This window comes from Talpa europaea (genome assembly GCF_964194135.1).
Source record: "Talpa europaea genome assembly, chromosome: 13".
In the NCBI taxonomy this organism is placed as follows: Eukaryota; Metazoa; Chordata; class Mammalia; order Eulipotyphla; family Talpidae; genus Talpa; species Talpa europaea.
The window spans coordinates 79,441,973-79,455,064 of record NC_140080.1 but is presented as its reverse complement, the minus strand read 5'-3'; the positions used below and the strand labels follow the sequence as shown (position 1 = coordinate 79,455,064).

General features: G+C 48.3%; 1 protein-coding gene across 3 annotated transcripts in view; it reads left to right on the top strand.

The window, feature by feature from the left end:
* LOXHD1 (lipoxygenase homology PLAT domains 1) overlaps positions 1-13,092 on the top strand; it is a gene marked incomplete at both ends in the record, with an annotated part of 125,188 nt that overhangs the window by 46,779 nt on the left and 65,317 nt on the right. For all 3 annotated transcript variants that reach the window (XM_084252107.1, XM_084252106.1, XM_084252105.1), the window contains 5 exons: positions 1,509-1,663; positions 2,402-2,562; positions 6,664-6,740; positions 9,007-9,203; positions 11,605-11,797. In XM_084252107.1, coding sequence (XP_084108233.1) covers positions 1,509-1,663; positions 2,402-2,562; positions 6,664-6,740; positions 9,007-9,203; positions 11,605-11,797 — 783 coding nt within the window. The remainder of the gene's footprint in view (positions 1-1,508; positions 1,664-2,401; positions 2,563-6,663; positions 6,741-9,006; positions 9,204-11,604; positions 11,798-13,092) is intronic.

Genomic DNA, 13,092 nt, shown 5'->3' with positions numbered 1-13,092 from the left:
TTTGGATAACGCCTCTAGCACCGAGAATCTACCACAAAACGTCAGCTGACTCCTGTCCGTCTCCACTGCACCCCTGCCCTAGCACCCTGCCCTCTTCTGTGATTACTTTGCTGACCTGCCTTTCTGATTCGCTCCTTCTTCCTCTATAATTAATTCTCCTCATGGCAGCCAGGGTGCTCTTTGAAACAAATCAGAGCAAGTTACTTCCTTGCTGAAAGCCTTCTAAGTCTTCCCATTGTGGTAAGAAGCAAAAAATAAGGCAAACAAAGACAATCACCCTTCTCACCTTGACCTATCACACACCACGCATCTGGTCCCCATCCATCTCTGCGCTTCATCTCATCCCCTTCCCGCGCCCTCCACTCCAGCCAGACTGGCCTTCTCTCTGCTCCTCATCACATGCTGCTGCTTCCCACTCAGGGACTTCACATTCCCCAGGCATGCGCCCTTAGAGCCCCAGGTGGTTGGCTCCTGCCATAACATTACCACCTTGCAGTGAGTTTTTCTGTACCTCTAAATCATCTTTGCCTTGTCCCTGCATTCCTGCCCACATCCATCAAACTCATGCCTCACTCCATGATAGGAGCTCTGTTACGATAGAACTCAGATCGTTCTAGTTGTAATTTGTGTATTCAGCCTATCTCTCCTCTCCATCCTTTCACTCTCAACTCTAAAGCAAACATCATAAGAGCAAGAGTCTGTCCATCTTGTTCACTGGCGGGTCCCTGCTCCTACTATGGTATCTAGCACCTGCGCCTTGAGGCTGCAGTAAACAGATGTGGGGCAATGAGCGAGTAATGAGTGGATGTCCCCTGTGTCACATGCCAGCTTATTGTAACTGAGAAATAAGGCTGTGATGTGCAGAGATCCGGGTCCATCTCTTCCTCAGTACATTTTCCAAAGGGGAAGGAGCCCCTGCCCTTCCCACTGCAGCTGCCTTTTCTAGGCTCTTCTTGGAATGTCCTTAGCTCTGGAAAGTTCTGAGTGAAGGAGAGGCTCAGTTCTGGCTCACAAAGAAAAATCATCTTCGCTGGGAATGCCAGATGCAAATGAATTCGAGAACAACCTAAGGCAAAACTGTCCACAGGGTTAGATGGAATCAAGTTCCGAAGTGTTTGAATTAGACCTGTGGTCCTCCCACTGCTGGTTCCAGCTGAGTGGTCTGGGGGAGCTTTCAGACCATGCAGTTTTAGGAACTCTGCCTCTGGGAATTAAGGTTTGGGGTGTCTTCAGTGAGGCTGAGGAAGCTGATTGCTTATAAAAGTTTCCCAGGGGATTCTGTTAGTTGGTCTGAACTGGGATCCTCTGGGGTGTCTGGGACAAGGGGTTTGCAGATGAGGTGTTCTGACTGCTGTGCCGCCAGTAGGACTTGGACAATAGGGGGCGGAAGCAAGGTGAAAACCCAGAGGAGGGCTGGGGGAGAGGAGAAACAAAGCTCCAGAGGTGGAGAGCGGCAGGGCCACTTTGGGGCCTGGGGGCTGACATTGGTGTCCTGCTCTTCCTGCCAGTGGCCCGGTACCGCGTGACAGTGTGCACAGGGGAACTCGAAGGTGCGGGGACCGACGCCAACGTCTATCTCTGCCTTTTTGGTGATGTAGGGGACACAGGAGAGCGGCTGCTCTACAACTGCAGGAATAACACGGATCTGTTTGAAAAAGGCAATGTGAGTTGCAACCCTGTGCTACCTCTCCTCCCCTCTACTGCAGTTCGGGGGCCTCCGTAGCAGGCAAAACTGTGAAACGAGCACGACCAACAGTCCCAACCAATTCTAATCATTTCCCCTCCTTGAACAGGGCTGTTGTCCTTGTATGGCAAGGAAACCAAGTTTTTTTTTTAAAAAAGATTTATTTATTTATACAAGCACTGGGTACAGTCAGAAGCACGGGAGGGTGAGAGAATTCACCAGAGCCGGAGCGGGGAGCAGAACAGGCAGACCAATGACGTACACTGCTGAGGGGAGCAGCGGGTGCGGCGGGAGAGGTCTACGCACCATGTGAGACCCTCGCCGGTGGCCGGGGATTGAACCGGCGCTGCAGAGGCTGCAGGCAGCTTCACAGCCCAGCACTCAACCGCTGTGCCACCAGCGGAAGCCTGCAAGGAAACCAAGATTAACCAAGAAATTAATTCATAATAAATTCATGACTGATATTTGCTTCAGTGGGATCTTTCAGGACCAGATCACAGGAGATGCTATTGTTCAGCCCCAAAAATACAGATCTCAACTGTTGGGAACTTGCCGTGAAAGATATTCCTGTGGGAGGAATCGGGGAGGGCTATGACCTGTTAGCCGAAGCCCAGGGCCCACCTGTGAAAGACAGGGAGCCCCTACCTGTCAGCTCCAGCTCTCCTGATTTCCGGGCCTGGGTCGCTGTCCCTGGCCTTGCTGCCTTTCCCTCCCAAGGCCGATGAGTTCACCATCGAGTCAGTGACCATGCGGAAGGTACGGCGGGTGCGGATCAGGCACGATGGCAAGGGCGGGGGCAGCGGCTGGTTCCTGGAGCGGGTGCTGGTGAGAGAAGAGGGGCAGCCGGAGAGTGACAATGTGGAGTTCCCGTGTCTCAGGTGAGTGTCCCAGGTGCACAGTCCCACCTGTGCCAGCTTTTATCTTCTCCAGCTTAGGTCCTGGGCCCAGCTCTTCAAGCAGGACCAGGGAGAAAAATAGTGCCTCAGGGGGATAATTGGTGCTAGAAAAAGGTGGTCCCCCAGGTCACACCACAGGTGCTGCATCCCAGTGTGGCGCTGCTGTGACTATATGTGTTCCAAAGTGTCAGTGCTTTTTAATGATAAAATAAGACAATTTAACTGAGAGTTACCTCAGGAAGGTAGTCTCATGCTGACCAAAGTTTTGAATCAAATGGGCTTTGTTATCGTTTTTTAAAATTTGGATAGACTCCCAACCACATCTACTGCCCTGTGAATTAGTTTTCAAGGTATCTTACTTTGTTTTCATTCCCTGTCCCCAGCTTCCTAGTGAGATCAGTCTCTCTCTCTCTCTCTCTCTCTCTCTCTCTCTCTCTCTCTCTCTCTCTGCCAGCATTTGGGTTTCTCTCATAGCCAATTTGGGCTCCCAGTGACTTTTAGAGGTTCCTCATAGAGATATTTTAATTTTTTTCTCAAATTTCATCACTTTGTCAATTGTTTACATAACGAGGAGCACTATCAGTACTTCTGAGCTCTTTTTTTTAAAGGTTTATTTATTTATGCATACAAGAGCTGGGGTACAAGCCAGAGATGTAGGGGGGGGGGCAGTAAGAGGATTCACCAGAGACAGAGTGGGGAACAGAACAGGCAGATTGACTGAAATACAGGGTAGGAGAGCAGCGGCCGAGACAGGAGAGGTCTGCTATGCCTTGTGGGTTAGCTCCTACTCAGAGATAGAACTTGTACAGCAGTGGCTGCTGATAGCTGCATAGTGCTGAGTCTTAACCCCATTTCCAAGCTGCTGAGCTGACCGTCACAATCACCTGTGGTAATGTCTGGGAGGTGCAGTAGGATTAGCTTGAGCTTTGTGTGGGGACCTGCTCATCCGCTGGGATGACCCAGCGTCTCGATGGTGGTTGCAGTGAGGATAGCCCTCCTTGGAGGGACGGGGTAGGCTGTCCAACAACCCAGCAGTGCACGCTTTCCTCTCTCTACCCATGCACACTGACACATTCATGCACACACATGCACACACACGCTTGCTGTAGCTGAATCACTTTTTGAGTAGTTTTCCCATCATGAATGGCCACTGGGACAATCCTGGGGGACAATAATTGTGAAATACTTCTTCTGTGACAGAAGTCTCTACAGTCTTCTAAATGTAGGCACTGCTAGTATTACAAAACGTAAGTCCTGATGCAAAAGTTCCAAATGAGTGTCACTAATAGAAGCCTTCTAGGAAAGCTCCCAGGAAGAGATGGGACTGGACCTAGGCCTGGAAAAGGATGGGGTGAGAGAGTTCTGGTCTCTTCTCTAGTCAATCACTGACTCTTGTCCCCTTTTGGACTTACAGGCTTCCTGGAGGGCATGCTGGGTAAAACAGTTTTCATTGCTTTCTTCCCACCGTTTCAAAGGATATTTATTAAGCACTTACTGTATACTTGTTTCCTGTCCCCAAGAAGTTTGTAGTCTAGAGGGGAACTAAACAATAAGCATGTGAATGAACAAGGCCACAATTACAAACTGAGAGAGGAAGGATGCTCTCAGTGGTGCTTGGCTGATGGCAGTGACCATACCGGGATGCAGTGGGTGTGAGACAGAGCTAGTGAGTAAGGTTTGTCTGCAGAGGGGACACTTAGGCAGGCTTCTTGTGGGGTGGAAAGGAAAGTATAGGGGGATGAGCTTGAGGGTTCTAGGACTCCAGCCAGACCAAAGCAGATGGACAAAGGAGAGGGCCACCAGGGGAGGTGGGAGGTGGACAGCCACCGAGCCAGGCAGAGCTCAGTGGGACTCTTTCATTTTAGAAGGTTCTCTTTGGCTTTTAGGTAGAGGACAGATACAGACAAGGGGAGCTGGGTAGGAGGTTTCGTGGAGTCCATGACAGTATGTGCTAGTTTATGAGAGCTGCTGTAACTGCATGGACAAAGCAATGGAATTATTGTCTCTCAGTTACAGAGGCCAGAAGTCCAAGATCAAGGTGTTGACAGGGTCATACTCCCTGTGAAGGAGCTCTGAACAGGGTCTGCTCCAGGCCTCTCTCCCAGCTTTGGATAGCCCAAGCATTCCTTGGCTTTTAGATTGTGTATTTATCAGACTTTCTTTGCCAAGATCAGGAAGTCAGGGAGTGGTGTTTGAGTGTGTGTGTGTGTGTGTGTGTGTATGTGCATGTGTACACACATGTGCATCTTCTCACATCCTTGTGAGTGCAGGGAAAGAGTAACAAAATCACCAGCAGACTTGCTTATCCATTTAGCAACATCTCACTCTAAAACCGGGCTGCAGTGCTTGAAGCTGAAAGAAAACAGTTATATTTGGAAGCATCTATTAATACTCTGCAGTATTTAGGTGAAAACTGAAATGACAAGTCATGGTTTTCTTTGACTGCTGGGGAGGGCCTGGGAATGGGTGAGAGGTGGAAAGCGTGAAGGGAGAGCAGATGGAGTTTCCCCACAGTGAGAGCTAGTCGCCCCTCCTTCACTTCTCTGGGTCTGCATGACCACGGTCATCCCACTGTCTCCATGTCTGTGGGAGGTGTCGGAGTGATCTTGGCGGGGGAGAAGGCTCCTAATGAGTTGATGTGAGGGGCTGTAGCCAGCAGTCTCCTTCTCCCAAAAACCTTTCCCTTTCCCTGTCATCAATGCCAATAATTCCACAATTGCATCTTCATGTCTTCAAAGAACAAACATTCTCTGGTGCTCTAGATCCATAGCACCAAAGCCTGTGGGAAATGTGACAAGTTAGTTGTTGGCTAGCATTTCAGTGGGGCTAGGAGCCAGTGGACAGCAAGGACTCTGGGAATATAATATCATGTACTTGGAGCAGGAGTGTCCCGAGAAGGGATGGGGACCACTCTGGTGTTGCCTGCAGTAGTCTCAAGGAGTGAAGCAATGTGTTGGAAGAGAGGATAGCATTTAGGGAGACCTGACTGCATATAGGGGGGTGTAGAGAAGAGGAAATAAAACGAGGTGCCCTTGGGTTTCATTGATAGGTCCTGTGGCCCTTGAATTGCCCCCCTCTCAGCAGTATGAAGAGGGTAGGCTTCAAAGACATGCACCAAGACAATGAATGGGGAGACATAGACAATCTACTCAAGAGGAAAGAATCTGGGGTTCTCCACTGCCCTGGAGAACACTAAGGGAGTCTGTTCTGCTGCCTTTGCCCTGTATCACAGATCAGGGTCAGTGCCGGGGCCTTTGTAACTCATGCTTGTACACTTGTGCAATTTCTCTGGCTGGCTCTCCAAGACCAGAGGGAAAGGTGATTTTCAGGCAATCAATCCAATGTCTTTCCCCTTGGGGCCAGCCAGCACCATGCTGGGGCCATGGCTACTCCCGTAGACTCATGAGTCACAGCTTCTCTTGGTTGAAAAAACTCACTTAGACTCAGTTCAAAGCCCCTTTGCTACGAACATTCACAAAATTCTGGTTGCCCTTACTTTGGTCCAACATCCATCCTTGTCTTGGTTTTCAGTGCTTTGTCAATCTATCCTGTCTTCCTAGCCAGATGGTGGGCTCATGGAGGGTTGGGCTTTGTTTCATTTGCCTTAGTGTATCTTTTCTGCCTTTTCCTCACTGCAGGGTCCTTAACACTGCACACTTGCATGGTAGGATCTTGGAAAAAAGAGGTGGTTGTTGTCGATAATGACAATGACACAGGTGTTCATGACTTTGGAGAATAAACTTCTTACATGATTGCCAAGTTCCCATATCATATGACCCTTCTACCTCTGCAGCCTCACCTGCCAGCCCTCTCTAATTTTAACATTCCATCCACACTGGCCTTCATCAACTCATCCCGGCCTAAGTTGTCGCTCTAGAATGCGCCTCTTCTTCTTGTTAAGTCCTTGTCATCCTTCTATCTCAGCCAAATGTCACCCTCTCGGGGCCAAGCACCTTCCCCAGTTTGGATTGGGGGCCTTTGTTCAGAGTGCTGGTCTCCCTGGTGACTCAGCATAAAATGCATGGAGGTTGCTTGTCTGCCTGCCCACCGAGAAGAGCTCACTTCCCCTTGTTTGCCCACCAGGTGGCTGGACAAAGATAAGGATGATGGGCAGTTGGTGCGAGAGCTGCTGCCCAGTGATAGCAACGCAACACTGAAGAGTAAGTGTCCTAACCACTGGGTGTGGTTTGCCCTTGGTGACAGGTGCCCATCACCCAGTTAAGAAAAGGGAATTTATTTTTTTTTTTTCAGAAAATAAATATATTTATTTATTTTTTTAAATCATAAGTTTTATTTTTATAATCCCCATACAATTGCAACCCCCACATTCAGACCCCAATCCCTCCCCTCCCGCCCCTCACCCCCCCCCAAAAGTGTCTCTGGTTCATAGTTTTTTGTTGATTTTGATTTTCACTTTCTCATAGTTATTCATTTTCCTGGTCCCTTATTTAAGTTTTCTAGATTCCTGCTATGAGTGAGACCATCCGGTATTTTTCTTTTTCTTTCTGGCTTATTTCGCTGAGCATGATCCCTTCCAGCGCCATCCATGTTGCTGCAAATTGCATGTGTTTATCTTTTTTGAATGCTGAGTAATATTCCATGGTATATATGTACCACATCTTCTTGATCCAGTCATCTATTTTTGGGCATTTGGGCTGTTTCCAAAGCTTAGCTATTGTAAATAGTGCTGCTATAAACATAAGGGTGCAGGTGTTCTTTGGAATTGATGAGAAAAGGGACTTTAGATCCATATTAGGATTTTACTCCTGACTAGCTATTTCTTTTTTTTTTTTTAAGATTTATTTATTTATTTATTTGTTTGTTTGTTTATTTATTTATATGAGCACTGGGTACAGTCAGAAGTGCAGGAGGGTGAGAGAATTCACCAGAGCCAGAGCGGGGAGCAGAGTAGGCAGAAGGACCGAAGTACACTGCTGAGGGGAGCAGTGGGCGCCAGGGGAGGTCTGCTCGCCATGTGGGACCCTCCTCCAGTGGCCGGGGAGCAGCCAGGGATCGAACTGGCGCTGCAGAGGCTGCGGGCAGCTTCGCAACCCAGCGCTGAACCGCTGTGCCACCAGGGAGGCCTCTGACTAGCTATTTCTTAACTGTTGTCATCATCACCCAAACTTGTGTAAAGATCAGATTCCTCACCTACAAAACCTAAATCAGAATGATTAGTGAACACAGCAGGTGTGTAATGATCTAAACACCTTCTGCCAAGCTTGATGCTCCCTTTGCTTCAGTTTCCTTGTCCATCAGATGCGAAATTGGATGAGGTGCATTAGGTTCATTAAGTTTCTTACATTTCAGTATTGTTCATAAGCTTTTTTATTCCCAGATGAATAGGATCTTGAACCCAATTACCATGTGTGTGTCCCTGAAGGCTTGCCCACACCAGTAAGCAGTTCTCAAACTCCAGCAGTGTATCTGAGATTCAATTCAATTCTGACACTATATTCCTGAAGATAGCATCAGATTCCACCGGCAAAGGGCTTCATTTCCCAAGCCCATCCTCCACCTCCAAAGGAAGTCATAAGTCCAGGCTCTTACCTGAGTTTCTGACCCACTGGCTACAGACGAGCTTCCCATATCACCCCTCTTCCAGTTGGATTGATTTGCTAAAGTGGCTCACAGAGCTCAAGAAACTTGTTTACTCACTAGATTGCTGATTTACTACAAAAAGATTTACCATCAGATAGAAGAGACCCATAGGGCAAAAGAAAGGACACAGAGCTGCCAGCCCCCCTCCCCCAACACCCCCACCCAGACTATGTCTCCACATAGTCCCCAACCAGAAGCTTCTGGTCCTTACCTGTCTGGGTTTTTAAGGTTTGTTAACAGGCACATTTGATGAACTCATTGACCATTGGTGATTCATTCAGTTTCCAGTCCCTTCCCCCTCCCTGGAGTTTGAGGGTCGGGGTGGGACTAAAATTTCCAACTTTCTAATCCTAGGGTGGGTTCTCGTGACAACTAGCTCTATCCTTACATGCTTCTAAAAACTATCTCATTCACATCACCAAAAAAATATCTTTGTTACTTTCAATATTAAGGCAACTGCAAAGGTTTTGGGGCTGTGTGTTAGGAACCCTGGGTGATGACCTAATGCATGTGAAAATACAATTTGGGCATTTCAATGACCAAATGTGTTTATCTTACAAGTCACAGTATTGCACCAGCCCCTTCACAGCCTGTGGGAAGCCAAACAAGTATAAGGATTCTACTGTTGTAGGTAAAGGGACGGCACAGAGATACAGGCAGATCTGTCCCAACTTCAGGGCTCCTAGCAGAAAGCAGGAGCTCAGGCTCCTGAGGCCCAGGCCAGCGTCCCAGCCCTGGCTGCAGACCCCCTCCAGCTCCGGCCTCTCACTCTTGCCCTGAGCTCACCCTGCCTCTCTCTCCTTTCTTCCTGCCTATACTGGTCAGACTTTCGCTACCACATCAGCCTGAAGACTGGGGATGTCCCTGGGGCCAGCACAGATTCCAGAGTCTACATTAAGCTCTATGGGGAGAAATCTGACACCATCAAGCAAGTTCTTCTTGTCTCTGATAACAACCTGAAAGACTATTTTGAACGTGGCCGGGTGGACGAGTTCACCCTCGAGACTCTGAACATTGGAACTGTAAGTCTCTTTCCCAAGGTGGTGAGATATCTCGCCCAGCTCCCTGGTAGATGCACACATAGGTTCACACCCAACCCACCACACCCACCAAACACACACACACACACACACACACACACACATTGGTGAACCCATCTTGAAGGGAAAAATAGCTCCTTTTAGGTTACATTACTTCCTGGTTCCAACCTAGAGTGACTGAAGTCTCTTCCAGAGACTCTCTGGGTTGAAATATTACTTTATTGACTGAAGTCCCAGCATTTCCTGTATCTGAAGAGCCAGGACCGATGTAGCTCAGTCCCAGACATGGAAGAAGGGGAAGAGAAAGAACACGAAGAAATGCATAGAGGAGCTGCAATTGCTCTCTAATTCCAAAGTCAAGTGTGCAGCATCAGAGCTGTGCCCAGGAAGTTAGGGGCAGGGCACCCTCCTGGGACACATAGAAACCCGGCCCCAGAAGGCATATCCCTGGAGTCTCCCTCCGTGAGGGGCCAGCTGGCCCTGCTTGGGTGGGTTGAGACCTTGACTTGGAGCAGCGTGGCTCTCTAGCCTTGTGCTTGAGTGTTGGGAACATTTCTACAGATGCCTGAGCAGGCCCAGGCCCACAGGATGTGGCTGGTGAAAACTGAGCAGTTGGCACTGGCTGTCCGCAGCCTCGCCTTCTGGGCCCTTCTGCTCTTGTGAGCCTCTCCCTATTCTAGGAGCACTGTCAAATGCACTCAGGGGATGATCTCATGTCAGTCATTCTACCCTGATAGTAATGAGCTTAAATTACAGTTTTCCTTGATCAAAATGTGTGTACATTTTAAACCAAACTGGCAGTTGTAGAGTGAAATACTGTTCCCTTTACAAAGGATTCAGATCCTTATGGATTAAAGAGACATCCGAGAGGAGGGGGTGGTGTTTGGGGCCTTTCTGTGATTCTGAAAACCCCTCAACAAGCAGTGTGACCAAGAGGCTGAAAGCTTGGGCTGGGACTCTGTCTGCTGACTGCCTGGGCTTGAGGCCCAACATTTCCACCTACCCACTGTGCATAACTTACTTCTGTTTGTCTTGATTTTCTCAGTCATAATAGCAGGGCATCCTAGTGGGATTGTTATTAGCATTAATTATGTTAGTAACACACAAATGCATGCAGTAAGTGCTCAATAAACACAACCTAATATTGACTGAGCGATTGCTCTATGTCTGTCTTGGCATTGTGCAGTTGAAACAGCCCTTTAAGGAGCTTCTAGTCATATCAGAATGTGTCTTCTGATATGACTTCTGATATGACTTCTGATATGACCCAGACTTCAGAAGTCCCTTCACTCTCAGCTCATCCTCCCAGGACTGTCATAGACCTGTCTCCAGGAAGATAACCAGCTCTCCAGAGTCCCGTGGCACACACCAGAGAGGCTCTCAGGCCGTGTGAACATTGCTGGTTTTCTCCCGGAGATTCCAGGGGGCTGGGGCTCCGAGCACTCAGCTATGACGCAGTTTCCATTACCAGCTGCAAAGAGGCACTTAGTACTCACAAGCACGGCAGCAGACTTCCTGTGGGCAAGTTTCTAAATCTGGCCTTCTGGCACAGGGCTCATGGCTGGTGTGACCCTTCCAAGCCATCACAAAGAGAACCTAGGGGCTAGACGGGATCTTGAAGGCTATTTGATAATTCCATCTGAGGTTACAATTGCCCTGTTTGTAGCATTCCAAAACACACACACACACAGACACACACACACACACCACCACCACCACCACCACCACCACCACCACCACCACCACAAACAACAACAGAACATTATAGTCATTCAGACACTGAAAAGTCAAGTATATAGGACGATGACACTATCCTCTGTGAGATCATCTAGGTTGCCTGGGGGCAGAGATGCTAAAATAGCAAAGCAAGTGGACTCTAGAAAGAAAAAAACGTTCTTCAGGCCCCAGAGTAGAGGAGGAACGAGGCACAAAACCCACAAAGCCCTGAGGGGCTGTCCCGCTGTCTGTTACCTGTAGGATGGGTACGTCAAAGAAGTGCAGACGTGTGCAATTGTGTCCTGCTTCAAGCCAAACCAAGTCACGAGCGTGCTAGCAGAAGCAGTCACTGATATTTGGAACGTTAGCTTTCCTGCACAGCCACTTCCTAACATGGTTAAATACCCCCTGGAGCAGTCACAGTTGCCACTTAAATGCATCCCACCTGCTTCTCACAATTCCCCTGGAGGCAGCAGGCAGGAGAGGTGGTATCCCTCAGCTGGTTGATGATGGACAGGAACAGGACTGGGACACCCACCTTTCCTGGGAACTGGAGACCCAGCAGGAGGACAGCAGTTTGTGCTAGTTTCAGAAAAGTTATGGAGGGAAGCCTGGAGGTTTCTATGCGCCAGCTTCTTGCTCACCTGCACCCTGGGTTTCCTTCCAGATCAACCGGCTGTTAATCGGGCATGACAGCATTGGCATGCGTGCCAGCTGGTTCCTGGGCAGCGTCCAGATCCGCGTGCCCCGCCAAGGCAAGCAGTACACTTTCCCGGCCAACCGCTGGCTGGACAAGAACAAGGCAGACAGGCGCCTGGAGGTGGAGCTCTATCCCAGCGAGGTGGTGGAGATCCAGAAATGTATGGAAGCAGATGTGGTGGGGCCTTTAGCTTTGTTTCCCCTGAGGGATGGGGCTAGGGGGAAGGAGGAGTGATAATCTGGGTCTGTCTCTAAGGGGGAGGAGCTATGGGGAGGTAAAGGGGGCTTCCATTTGCCTCTGGTACCATGGTTCTGGGAGAATAAAAGATCCCATTTTACAGATGGGGAAACTGAGGATTTGATGGAAGGAACATTTTTTTCCTGGGATAACATCATCAGATGGTTTTATTAATAAATGTACATTCTCAGCCCAGTCTGCAAGAGGAGTTTGAAACATAGTGGTGTCTTCCCCTGGGAAGACTGGTAGAAGAGATAGAAGCTGTTTACTCATTCATTTATTCAATAAACACATATTAAATATTTCTGTGCCTGCACTGCCCTGGGCTCTGTGGAAGCTGCCATGAACAGAACAGACCTAATCCTTGTCCTCATGGCCTTTACATTCTACCAGGCAAAGAAAAGCGGTAAATAGAAACAAAAATGCCAAGTAAGAGCTAGGAAGAAAATGAAACAGGGTTAGGGGTTAGCAGTGGTGTGGGGATGGGGAACCTTTTTGGATAGGATGGACATATCTCAAAGATCTGGCCGCCCATTGCATGATGTGAGAAGCATCAGTGATGGCAGGTGCAGAGAAACAAGTGGGTATCTAGGAGGCTAGGAAGCCAAGGGACTAAAACTGGGCAGAGAATGTTCCTTCCTCACCCCTGCATTTCTACATCTGCCTTGAAAGCAACTGCCAAGACTCACTTCCCCAGAGAAAGCCCGAGTGCCAACTTGCCTCTTCCTCTTCCAGAACCTTGTGTGTCTCTTCGTGTGTGTATTTTCTCTCCCCAGATAACCTGTAAGTTCCTTGGAGTCTGTGTCACATCCACCTGCTTTGTAATGGTACCTGTCAGGGTGAACACCCAAGTCTTTCCCCTTTTTATAAATTAAAACTTGATTTCCATCAGTGTAACGTAGGTGCTAAATAAGAAGAAAAAGGCAGAAAAACAAAAGCACCACCCTCCTTTTTCAGAGGTAACAACTTTTTCGTTACTTTAGCTTTTTTCCTTTAAAAATTACATCCATATTTTTAGTTTTATAAGTCATAGATGTTAACTATTGACCTTGTAATGTAGAAGAGTAGAATTTAGTCCTTCTAACACACATACACATGCATGCACACAAACATCTTTACCGCCTTGCAGTTTTCAGTAAGATTATATCAACATTCAATTTCTACATTATGACTACGTAAATTGTATTCACTACTGAAACACCTGTGGCTTTCATATTT